Source organism: Engystomops pustulosus, chromosome 6 (assembly GCF_040894005.1).
Source record: "Engystomops pustulosus chromosome 6, aEngPut4.maternal, whole genome shotgun sequence".
Classification (NCBI taxonomy): Eukaryota; Metazoa; Chordata; class Amphibia; order Anura; family Leptodactylidae; genus Engystomops; species Engystomops pustulosus.
Window position 1 is genome coordinate 31,808,049 of NC_092416.1, and position 13,404 is coordinate 31,821,452.

At 42.1% G+C, this 13,404-nt stretch overlaps 1 protein-coding gene across 10 annotated transcripts in view; it reads right to left on the reverse strand.

Moving 5' to 3' along the window:
- LOC140134828 (myosin-10-like) overlaps positions 1-13,404 on the reverse strand; it is a 98,494-nt gene that overhangs the window by 43,306 nt on the left and 41,784 nt on the right. For all 10 annotated transcript variants that reach the window (XM_072155498.1, XM_072155501.1, XM_072155499.1 and 7 more), the window contains exon 2: positions 5,822-6,189. In XM_072155498.1, coding sequence (XP_072011599.1) covers positions 5,822-6,169 — 348 coding nt within the window. In that variant the 5' untranslated portion in view covers positions 6,170-6,189. The remainder of the gene's footprint in view (positions 1-5,821; positions 6,190-13,404) is intronic.

The following is a 13,404-nucleotide window of genomic DNA, read 5'->3' on the forward strand; positions in this document are numbered from 1 at the left end:
ATGGGGAGGTCACTGACTACACTGTGGAGGCAGTCTGGCTGCTATGTGGGAGGACTCTGGCTGCTGTGTGGGGGGTCACTCTGGCTGCTGTGTTTGGGGGGGGACTCTAACTACACTGTGGGGGGCAGTCTGGCTGGTGGCTACTATGTGTGGGTCACTCTGGCTACTGGGTGGGGGTGGGGGGTCACTCTGGCTGTTGTGTGGGGTTCACTCTGGCTGCTGTATGTGGATTCACTCTGGCTGTTGTTTAGGGGGGGGGCAGGGTAGTCAGAGTTCCCCCCCACGGTGTAGTCAGAGTAACCCCCACAGAGTAGTTAGAATAACCCCCACAGAGTAGTCAGTACCCTCCCCCCTCCAGCAGCTACAATGACCCCCCACAAACAGCCGCCAGAGTAACTACCCAAACAGCGGCCAGAGTGACATTGGCTCTGGCTGCGGCTACTTCAGGGGCACACTATGACTGTGACAGGTTATTTAACAATATGTTCAGCTTTGTGGTTGCCCACAAATGGCTGGTTAGCTCGAGTAGATACATTTATACAGTAATAAATCGACATTTGGCCCTTTTAGAGCAACCACAAGGCTGATGTGGCCCCGGGGGGAAATGAATATGACGCCCCTGTTCTAAGGCTTGGGCACAGTCTGTCCATTCGCCATGACGTCCCTGCACAGACTGTGACATTTCCGCTTCCTTCAGGAATTCTTATCCATAGAGAATCAATCATTGGGGTCCGACATATTTTTGGAGAAGAAATATCCATATATGTGCACAATCCCAAAATGAAATCACTGGTGAGGAAAGAACACAAGAATAAACTAAGAAAGGAAGCAAAGCGACATCGACTTCCTGCAGCAGAAGCCAAAGTGACCGCACCTATTCCTCCAGTCCTAGAGACTACGTTACTGGAACCGCTCCGAAAATTACAGGCGTCTCTGCTCCACTCTTATATGGCAGATAATTAGAGGGGAGAACGAGGCCCGTGAATCTGGCCAGTCACATGCTACTAGTGCAGATGTGATATCACTTGCCCGAGCTGATGGTGGAAAGAAAATGGATGACCTATCGTAAGGGGAACCAGTCCCCCCCTCAGATTCCCTGGTCAAATTGAAGAAGAGTCACATAGCGCCACTCTCAGAGTAGTGGCTGAACTGAGTCACTACAGCTTAGCTTTCACTCCTTCGCACTGGTCTCCAGACATGTGACATCACTACTCTCCCAGATTCAGTTATAGGTTTTCAATTAAATGTGTTTCCTTAATTTGCATAATTAATGCATAATCATTTTTTTAATTATGTCAAGTGTGGAATAACGTTCTCTACTTTTTTCACTTCGAATTGGGATTTTTTTTTTTTTTTTTTTACTTTTGCTATGTGGAGTCTTTTGGTGAGAGGATTCAGGAGAGCACCCTATCCTTTAAAATTTTTGGACCGTACTGCTGTTTTTTCTAATTATTTATCTAGAGAACATTCCTTTATTTATATAGCGCACACAAATTACACTGCACTGCACAGAGCTCGCCAAATCGGTCCCTGTCCCCAATGGGTCTCACAATGTAATCTTCCTATCAGTATGTTTTGAAGTGTGCGGGAGGAAACCAGAGGACCCGGAGGAAACCCACGCAGGGCTGCAAGGCTGTAATGCTAACCACTAAGCCACCGTGCCACCGGACATACCCCTTTTGTGCCCAAAATAGCTGCATCATTTCTTACAGCCCCCTGAATGCTTGAGTCTAGAAGATTTTATTGCTCTTCCAATACAGGTGGAGGTCTGACTTTTATTTGGATGCATCCTGAAATATTTTGGAAAGCGGGAATTTATCAATTTCATATCTATCTCATGCCCATCACCTATCTATAATAGGTGATATCATATCTATCTAAATTGAGGAAAGAATGCAACACTCCAAGGCAGAAACTTGCAATTAAAGGTGAAGTTTACTTAATGGGCAATGTTTCGGTGCAAAACTTCACCTTTAATTGCAAGTTTATACCCTGGAGTGACTCTGAACCCCTCCTTTTTAGGAGTTTATCCACTATCTCATATCTCTATCATCTATGTATCTAATGAGAGCTGCTTTATTATGTTTATATGGGCAACAAAGTCTGTTTTCGCTTCATATATCTTAGTAATGTTCCCCAATTTATCTCTCACAGACCCGTGCGGTGTTGTGACATGTATTTTCGATTGTTCTTTGCTTCTAATCTCTGTATAGAAACTGAACGGCAGTAGGTGGGAATATGACAGTTCTGCCTGGACCTATTATCCAGTGTGGATCAAAAAACATCCTCTACCGTCTGCCAGTACGTATGGCACCAGATCAAAGCTGAAATCACACAATTCACAGGTAACATCGCCACAAAGACGCTTCACCTGGAAATGAAACAGCTGCTTTATAACTGGGAAAAATGGACGTCAAGAAATCGGAAACTCCGACACTGCCTCACTATAGGAGACTATGGTGGAGATTTATCAGCTTTGATTTTAGAAAACTGCACTGTGAAAATGAAAGCTGAGCTCTCATTGGTTCCCATGTGCTTTATACACTTCTGATAAATCGCCCCCCATGTCTATGTTCACACATCCATGCTCTGACCTGTCAAATCATGTAATATGTCACTTCTGTTAGGGTCCAGGAGCCTTAGGAAGGATCCACAAGTGACAATGACAATTTAACTAAGCTCAAAGGGTTAAACTTTTGTAGGAAAAATTTCCCTCCAAAGGCTGAGGTAAATTTTCTGTCAGGATGGCGACGTTTTTGATTGGACTGTTTAGTTAACCAATCAAGACCTATCATCCCCTGGGCAAAGTTCTTTCCGCCCAGTGACAGCCGCTGATAGGTCATGTCCTAAACCTATTAGAATAGGTATTCAGTGGTTCCCCTAACATCTGCCCAGTGACTGTTTACGATTGGCCGCCTTTTACAAGACCTATCCCCGTCATTGTCAAGTGGGCATTTTGGTTTTTATTACCGCCTATAGCTATATTCGGTGAGTTTATGTATAATTATATGGTCTATTATCACACGTGGGTTTATAGGATTCCTGTGCCATCCATAGCCATAGATCCTTCCCCCGAAATGTATAGGAACACAGGGCCGTGTGTCCCTGTGTCAGGAGGACAAAGACGCCATTGTAACCTCCAGTAATGGCCTATTGTGGTGTGTATACATGGGGATGACTGCACTGTATAACCATCATTATCTCATGAGATGTCTGGGACTAATTGAGCCGTGTCTACCTGTTGATGTAAGATTTACTAGCGGGAAAGGAAATTATTTTATGTTTCTATATCTGTGTCATTATACAATCCTGTAGTATACCTAGTACCTGTGAACTTCATTTACCTATTTCATTGAAAATATGGCTTCCGACTCAAGCTGGACACATTTTAGATGCCATTTCAGACAACTATTCCTCACATGCACCCTCAGCTCAGTTTTTTTTTTCATTTTTAATAAGGAAGATTTGGTATAACACCATGCCGCCTTTTATATGGTCAAATTCACGCGACAGAAATGGGGGGGGGGGGGTGTTGTGCCTTTATTTATAGTATATATCTTAGGGGCTTTTTAATAAAATCTTTGGCTGACCACCTTCCAGGAACATAAATACTTGGACCCATGAGGTCCTCTGCCTGCAGGGGGTGCCCATTTCATAGTGTTGTATCCTCTAGGCTTGCAGTGATAGATGAAGAGGACTAGTGAATGCAGTTATTGCAGTTCATCGAGGCGTTGGGCAGGTGGAATGTGATATGGGAGAACACACCTTCCTCAGTCTCTGCCTCTCTGCTAGTCCGAGCAAAAGGCCTCTTCAAAATGGTTTATGACAGCTAGGAGACACGCCTGAACAAAGGTAGGGCACGGCTCATAATCTCCTGCCGCTAGTGGTAATGACTCAAAGAAGTGGAATCAACGTATGGACTGAAGGCCCGGGTAACCATCGTCCTGTGTATATGTTTAACAGTTCCCAATTCTTTGTAGATGGATCTGATGTCACACTGGGGGTCAGCTGCAGCAGAATCATCTCAAACTAATCTGCAGAATAAGGCGGCGGGGGGGGGGGGGAATGAAACAAAAATGGAGGTTTTTCACCTTCGACACTTTCTGAAAAGGACTTGTACCAGGAAAGATTATGGCCTGGATATACGTGCATCTGTATCAAAAGTATTGATGCAGATTCTTAGTGATTCAAAGCTGGATCTCCACCCACCCATCGGGCAGCATGGTGGCTTACTGGTTATCATTACAGCCTTGCAGCGCTGGGGACCTGGGTCTAAGTCCAAGGGTCAACATCTGCAAAGAGTTTATATGTTCTTTCTGTGTTTGCGTGGGTGTCCTCCGGTTTCCTCCCACACTCCAAAACATACTGGTAGGTTGCTTAGATTGTGATCCCCATTGGGGACAGGGACCAATTTGGCAAGCTCTGTGCAGCGCTGTGTAATCTGTGTGCGCTATATAAATAAAGGAATTATTATTCATAAAAGGCGACCGACAGTGGTTGGTATTGCAGCAGAATGTCTGCTGCAGAGATTTCACAGCAATTCCGTCATATCTGGGTTTATATTAATAAATATATTATACAGGAAAGTGTTTCAAAAATTTTTTGATGCAGTTTTTCGAGACAAGAAAAGTTTAACAAAGAATAGAAAATATAACGGAAGGAATTCTACTACTCCTATCCACTCCTACAAAACTGCAGAAAAATTTGCCTCAAAAAAATAACAAAAACTCTAGCCGTAAAGGGGACTTGAGGTCTGTTCATTTGGAAACATACTGCTGTCAGCTCTATCTCTCTGGTGCAGGCATTTCTCATGGCGGCCATGAATTTTCTGCGCAGGTGTTACTTGAGATCCTGTTTTCGTACGAGCTCATTACATTCCGAAGTATCACAAAGACAACAGCAAACTAATCCACCTGCCTGAAGTACAGGTCTGGGCAGGCATCCACCTGTCTCCTGAACACAATACTATCCTGAGGTCACTACAAACATGGTCTACGGAGGCCAGTAATGGAATGTGGAAAACAGGTTGAAAGGAAATGAGAAGCTCAGCCTAATATATAACCTCCTGGCAGAGGAAATCTCTAATACAATGGTGAATTATTTAAAGGGACCTGCAGCTTTACACAAATAGAAAACCTGTCACAATGAAAATCTGCAGGCAGAATGGTATAGAGCAGAAGGAGCTGAGCAGATTGGGATATATATAACTATGTTGAAAATAAAATGTAATTAATTCATAGAAATTTCTGCCGAGTTAACAAAACGTTAAAGCAATGCTATCATCATGTTAATAAAACGTAAATGTTAGCGTAATGTCTAACATATTGATAACATGCAATGTCAACAGCAATGTATTTACCTCACCTCAAATATACTTTTATATATATATATATATATATAAAACAAAAGAGAAGGGAAGGACACCAAAATGTTTCAGATTTCTTAGAACTGGAGCCTTTCTCAAGCCTGAGAAGGGCTCCGGTCCTAAGAAGATAAAACTTTGATGGACAAATAGCAGTAAGCATTTTAATTTTTCCAGAATTTTTTGGTGTGCTCCCATTCTCTTTTGCTATCAAATCAATGTGATCAGCTCCTCCTACTCTATAACATGCTGACGGCAGATCAGACACTATATACAATCTTCTCTGCTCCTCCTGTTCTATAACATACTACCAGAGATACACTGCATACAATCTGCTGAGCTCCTCCTGCTTCATAGCATGCTTCCTGCAGATAGGTCACAAAGTACACAAGTGCAGATTGGGTGAGATAGTTATACACTTCAAATGAGATAAAATTTTTTTACGTTAGGATTACTCACATAGATGAGTCCGGAGTAATAGCGATCCTTTAGATTGTGCAGGACAGATGCCTCATTCAGACAGGTTAGTTCTGCCATGTCCTCCACCTTGGTAAACTTTGGTGGGTTCATCTTCTGGATGTCATCCTTGTTGACTACAACTTTTTTGCCATTCTCTGCTAGTTCCACCACTACCTCATCACCCCGTTCTTCTTTAATACTGGCAGCTTCAAACCCATGCTTCTCCGAGGGTACCCACACCTGCTTCTTGGCCGTCCAGTCCGCCTGTGTGGCGGTCATACTCACTGGGTTTTGGTCGACAAAAAGATAGCGTTCAGCATCATCTCTATATGAGTTTCGAGATGACATCTTGGAAGCTGATCAGGATCCTAGAAGGCAGAAACAGAAATCAATATACACATGAAAGATATATGAATATTACTCCATCAGCTCAGTTACGAATTTCGTACCAGACAGATTTCCTGCTATGACATAACAGTACGAAAGGCAATAAAGTAAATGGCATTTGATCGTCTGCCAGATGTACTACACGAGGAAAGGAAACGAGAAGAGAAAAAAAAATATGGAAAACGAATGGAACGTTCATGGAAAATGTAAGTCAACCCGTATTCTGTGAGGAAGTGCATGTCCCCTCAAGTAACAATGACCAGTGTGTGTGAAATAACCTCCATATAAAGTAATGGAAAAACCTGGCTCACATCGACAGGGATGCCCGCAGGCTGTGCCACCAAGCGTGGCATTTTATAGAGTGTTATGTTTGGCGTGAATTATACATGACATTATACAGTATTTCCATAATAGATTTGTACATTACTTATTAAATTACTGTCTATTAGATGCCGCAGGAAGGAAGTAGTTATCTTCACTATGGCTGCCCCCGGGAGTGTTTTTAACAATAAAAAGCTAAAAAAAATTTTTCAAAAATAGTAATAAACGCATTATTTCTCTAATACTTGACACAAGATCCTTGTTAAACTTGAGCTAAAACTATGAATAGTCATATATTTCCATGCCAAAGAATATAATAAAACCTGACATCACCAGGAGAGCGCCATTTGTGTGGGAGCTGCTCCTATAAAATGACGGCAGGTTATTTTTACTGCAAAAATTACAATTCTCTGTAGGGAAGTAGATGACGGCTACAGGGGGAAATAAGTCTATGATGTAATTATACGTGAGTGGGTTATGTATGAAAGCACTTTATATAGGTGGTATATAAGGATAGATTCAGTATAGTTTTATCTATACACTAGAAAATCTACTCATGCTCTATAACAGTCCATCACCAACAAAAAATTGCAGTGTATAAGAAATCTAATAATAAGAATTGATAGCAAAGTGGATCAGGGGTCTCGTAATAGTCATTGACAACATATAAGAAGTATAGGAGGATAGGATAACACGTGGGAGATCTCCAAGTAAAAGGAATCCCCATGGGATTATAGTCATCCCATGTTTTACCTCACAACTAGTTTAGGCGGGAAAATTTTCCCGCTGAAATCTGTTGCCATCCTTAGGCTAAATCTGACAGGATGTCAACAGATGATTCATCGGGCAAGGGCATATTTCATCAGGTTATTGTTGCGAGAGAAGATCATTTGCAGCAGATCTCTCATTACTCGATGGTAGAGGAGAAATCTCTGAAAATCTGCAGTCAGATCAGGCCTTCTGTATGTATTACATATGGATTCACCACAGATTCTGGGACATCCGCATGTACCCTTGAGGCCATACTCTCATATACTCTCAACATAAACCAAATGCTTAGATATTGTCTGTATTCACAGTAATTTTATACAGTCCTGTCACTGCCCAGCCCATAAAAGTACAGTACTGCTACACAATATGGCGCTGTTATATGTACTTTCAATATTACTGAGGAAAGTTCAAAATCAGTTTCGACTTCATTGTAAATCAAGGTTTCATCTGACTATGTTATTCCTCTGGAATGTCATATTGTATATGTATGTGTCCCCCAAGATTCTATGCTATATAAGTAAAGATTTATTATTATTGTTTAGCCACATGCAGATGAATGTATGGGGGCCGGTGATACGGACACATTACGGCCCCCATAGACGTCCCGGTTACATTGCTGCGAGCACATGAGGTCTCACCACACCATGACCAATCCGGTAGTGATGGGTCGTTCACAAACGAGCCGGCACAAAGAGCCGGGTCATTTGCGTGAACGACCTTAGCTGGCTCCCATCAGTGAGATGATGGCTCACTAAAACCCACCCCTAAACATCTCACCATGCCCCCTTTAACACGATAATATCGGGTTAAAAGTGGAGTGGTGCGCCTGACTGGCCTGCAGCTCCCTATTATATATTTAATAGGGAGCTGTTCAGCCAGAAGAACCGGCTCTTCTTACTGTGCGGAGCCTAATGAGCCAGCCCACTAAGAAGAGCCGGAATTCCCATCACTACTGTGGCGCTTTCAATGGAGAGATAAGAAGCACCCCATTTCCCTCTTGCTCTAGCCAAGCATACATTCGTGTGAAAGGGGACTTAAAGGGAACCTGTCATCAGCAATAAAGTAAATGTCATTTGATCATCTGCCAGAGATAATAAACCAATACCAGAACATTATCAAAAAGCATAACAACATCTAGTTTTTGTATCTTTCAAGGTCCAGTGTGGTGGCATCATCCTGAAAATCAATTCTTAAGTGTGATGTAAATTGGTCGTATAAAGTCAAGGAGGCGGAGAGTTTAACACTGAAATGAATGTGAAGAGCTCTGAACGTCTCCTCCTTTATGATGGACATCCTGCATCAGACATGAGGAGATCTGGTTAGTGATGTCTCTGGATGCAGAACCATCAATTACAATGAAGGGGGCTAGGAAGAGAGAGCTTGACTTTGTGTTAAAATCTCCTCCTCCTCGACTTTATTCATCCAATCTCACTTCAGAGTTTATTTTCATGGACGATCCCACCACACTGTGTCATGAAAGAAACACGATCTTGAAGGCATCCAGCTGCTTGGTAACATACTGGTAGTGGTTTATTAGGTCAATTTCTGCTGACAGGTTCCCGCTAAAATAGGTCCAGTATAAGGCTGGTTGTCCATACAAGCATCTGTATCGTTATTAACATAGGTCCCCTATTTAGAATATTAATCATGCTATATATACTATTGAATATGGATCTTTTTCCCAATTATAATTTACTACTAAAGCATGAACATCATCATGAGGGAAACGGCACATTGCGAAATAATGAAATCACCGAGGCCTGACCAAAAACAAAGCTAAAGTTTTTTAAGGTGAATTACTGCAATGCAAAACATCCACAGACAGGTGTCGAAATTGTTTTTGTGCCTCTGGTTGTATTGGAAAGCCAAGTCCTCCGCACTGAGGAATGCAAATACCCAGCACCTTGTGTGCACACATTAGTGGAGCTTACTTAGCAAGGAGGGGCATTGCTGACAAACTTCCTATTCTTAGGCTCTTTGTGATTGCAGTAACCACAGCCAGACTCTTTTCACACCTGTGCTGAAGCCTCTGTCACAGGTTTTATCTATTTGAGATCTAGCACAACTTTATTTAGAAAATTCATGGTCAGGTGTGGGTGGTGTCTGGTGTGGTGGCTCTGATGTATAATGTCTGGTGTGGTAACACTGATGTAGGGTGTCTTATGTGGTGGCAATTTTTGTATAATGCCTGGTATGGTAACGCTGGTTTAGGGTGTTTGGGGTGGTGGCACTGATGCATATTGTCTGGTATAGTAACACTGATGTAGGGTGTCTGGTGTGGAGGTCCTGATATATGGTGTTTGGTGTGGTGACACTAATGTGTGGTGTCTGATGTGGTTCCACTGATGTGTGGTAGCTGCTGTGGTGTCATTTATGTATGATGTTGGGTATGGTGACACTGATGTTTGGTTTCTGGTGTGGTAGATCTTATGTATGGGTTCTGATGTAGTGCCACTGATGTGTGGTGACATTGATGTATGGTGTCCGCTTTGGTGACATTAATGTGTGGTGTCTGGTATGGTGCCACTGATATGTGGTAGCTAGTGTGGTGTCATTTATGTATGATGTTGGGTGTGGTGACACTGATGTTTGGTTTCTGGTGTGGTGGGTCTTATGTATGGTTTCTAGTGCCGTGCCACTGATGTGTGGTGACATTGATGTATGGTGTCTGTTGTGGTGGCACTGATGTGTGGTAGCTGCTGTGGTGTCATTTATGTATGATGTTGGGTATGGTGACACTGATGTTTGGTTTCTGGTGTGGTAGATCTTATGTATGGTTTCTGGTGTAGTGGCACTGATATGTGGTGACATTGATGCATAGTGTCTGGTGTGTTGGCAGTAATGTCTGTTATCTGGTGTGTTTGCAGTAATGTATGGTGTCTGGTGTGTTGGCAGTAATGTATGGTGTCTGGTGTGTTGGCAGTAATGTCTGTTATCTGGTGTGTTGGCAGTAATGTATGGTGTCTGGTGTGGTGGCACTGATGTGTGGTTTCTAATGTGCTGGCACTGGTGCACCGTGTTCGGCGTGGTGGCATTGATGTATGGTTTCTGGCGTGGTAACACTGATGTATATTTTGTGGTGTGGTGGCAATGATGCATGTTGCCCGGTGTGGTGGCACTTATGTATGGTGTGTGGTGTTGTAGCAATGATAATACAGATTCAGAGGAAAGTTTTAAATTTAGATAAATATTTGTAGGAAATGTTAAACCAGCAAAATGTTTTGAGAAAATGTGCTGAAAATGAAGTTTTAGACTTTGGTGTATGAGAGTCATGGGAGGGGTTAAATGTGCAGTGTAAAATTACAGTTTTATCGTATTCTGTGCACATTGTTTATGTGCCACATAGTTTTGGTTATTTTTCCAGCTTCACAATCGTTCCACATCGCATAAAATTGGTCATACTGAACTAGGTTCTGCTCCATCCAAGGGTCAGGTAACCGGATAAAAACCATTTATGGATATTTGGCATCAGATCTTTGGAGAACCAGTACCCGGACACCACATAAACTACCTGTTCTAGGCAGCCTTAAGCACCAGAAGACCGAAGACTCAACCAAAGTAAACTGGGTCGTAGTTACTTGAATAGAAGAAGAGGTGCCGATCCTGGGCACGGCCAATATACTACAGACATGCTATGCTACGAACCCCTTCAAGTCTTATAACTTGGTCAAACAACTCAAGAGCCTACCTTAACCACTTTATGGTGTCAGTCTTCCAAAAATCACGATATAAGAAAGAACAACTTTACAAAATATATAAATATTCTAAGTTTCACAAGACGAATAACGAAATTAGTAAAAGGTCATCTGCTGCAAGACGTGATTTAACACATTAGCATTTGAATGAAGTTTTTCTTTTTTGCGTCTCCGAATGTGGTACGCGTAAAACAAAGGGAGTACAGTATGTTCGCGCCGACAGTTTTCATTCCTCCGCAGCAATGTTTGTATTTCCTGGAGCATAAGCTGCAGATCAGTACGGGACCTCAGACCATCTATTCCCGCTACTAATTTAATTAATTATACAAAAGCCAAAACGCACAAACTGAGTTATTTCGTTATCCCATCGGAATACATTATGAAGAGTCCATTGTCCGTAAGAATAACGTGAAGATGAAGACCACATTTACAAAGACCTGCCGGAACAAAGGACTGTACAGAGCTGGAGGGGCAGCCTGGCATGCAGGCCGGCGGCTGGGGCTCCACAATTCAGCCCACATCACAATGGCCGGCTGCCAGTCTCTCTACTTTCGTTGGCCTTGGTCGTTTTGCTGAAGCTTAGTCAAACAATCCCGCGCCTCCCAGCTCATTCCAGGGACACACATACTATATTGGCTTATACAGATCTGCCGGTACAGCAAATACTCAACATTTTTGGTTCTTTTACGTTGCCTATTTCTCGCTGATGATGAGCCCATCATGAGATGTTACCACTTTCATACAGATTTGGGTCTTTGTGAAGGAGTTCAATATATTGATTCATCAATATCACATTAAGGTGGAGGGGTAGACATCTGATCTTCCACAAGGCATCTGTGTCTTTTTGTATCTCAGTCCTATTCAAGTAAGGCCTCATGAATACGAATGTGTGTGCAGAACAGGCTGCAGGCAGGCCTTGGTTACAGCCCGTTTGACCTCTGAACATTAGCATGGACATCACCCTTACCCATGTCTATTAAAAAGGCCTATCCGTTCCCGATGAAGCAAAGACATATTATATGCACCGTGTCTCATAACCCTGTGCCCCTGGACAATGGAAGGCTATGGGAACTGCTTGAGTGCATGACACCTATCTTGGGCTGATCAGGAACCACCACTATACAATGTATGGGGATGTACTTGGTGAGTACCACAGTACGGTGTTCTCATTGCGTAGATTATTGGCAATCAGAAAACCCACAAATCTAGTATTGATGACTTATCCTAAAGAAAGGCCATCAGTATTCTGATCCTATCATCGTTAAACAAAAAAGTTATTCATAAATGTTCTCATGATGCTACTAATAATTACTAAAAATCTATATCTCAGAAGACTCCACAAATTGGACGACCCCTGACGGAAAAGCTTGAGTGCATGTAGCCTAAGACAGTGAAGTGATTGGCTCACTACAACTATACGTAAATTTATAGAACATCAATGGCCCCCTAAATGATTACTATTCAGTTTATATCATATCTCTAGGCAATAATTAAATTGCCATGAATCATCCTTACATATTATTTTTTCCTCTTTGCCTATGGGCCTGGTTCTAAAAAATAATTACACAATCTCTGCTTCCCAGCAGTAAAGAGCTGTGGTTGCATAAAAATCGGTATTAACAATTTATAAGAATAATGTAAGTCATCCATCTGCAGACAGACCTGTTCCAGACTGCTTGCTCCTCATCAGTACAGAGCAGGTTTATAGGATGAATAACAATACAGTTAAATACATAAATCTAAGCATTTCTACATTAAAGAGACACCTTTCAACAAAATCACATTATAAAAACCTTTGACAGTAACAATCCTGTAGAGACAAGCACTGTATATAATGCTATCAACAGCTATAAAAGGGTGTGGCCTTAAAGGAATAGTTATTTTTACATCAAACCTCCAACTTTATCGGCACCTTGAAAATCAAAAGATGATAAAGACGACCTGTCAGATCCGTAGTGTGCAAATGGTGGTCCACTACTTGATGAGAATCAACAACGCTCAAGATTTTGGAAGTTGTGGTTTTTGTAACACGCAGTGAAGTACTGGTAGATAACCAGTAGTCTACAACCGAGGCAGGATCTTGGCTGTTCTCCTGCCGTAACTGATGATATTTATAGGACCTGGCACCAAGATAAAAAAACAGCAAGAGTCCATATCTAAAATCTATTGCGCAAGTCTATGCTCCAGACAGATGGAATCAATTCTCTTGTTTCGGAATTTTTCCATTATTTTTGTATAAGCAACCAAAATATGAGCCTTGTAGGCTATTTTCAGGTTTATTTTTTTGGCTTTATTTTTTTGCCTAAATGTGAAGGCCCATAAGAGGGGAACGTAAAAATGTATGTGTTTTCCATTGTACCTTATATTTTGGGACCCTGTGCTGCCCCCAATGTTACTGCCACATTTTAC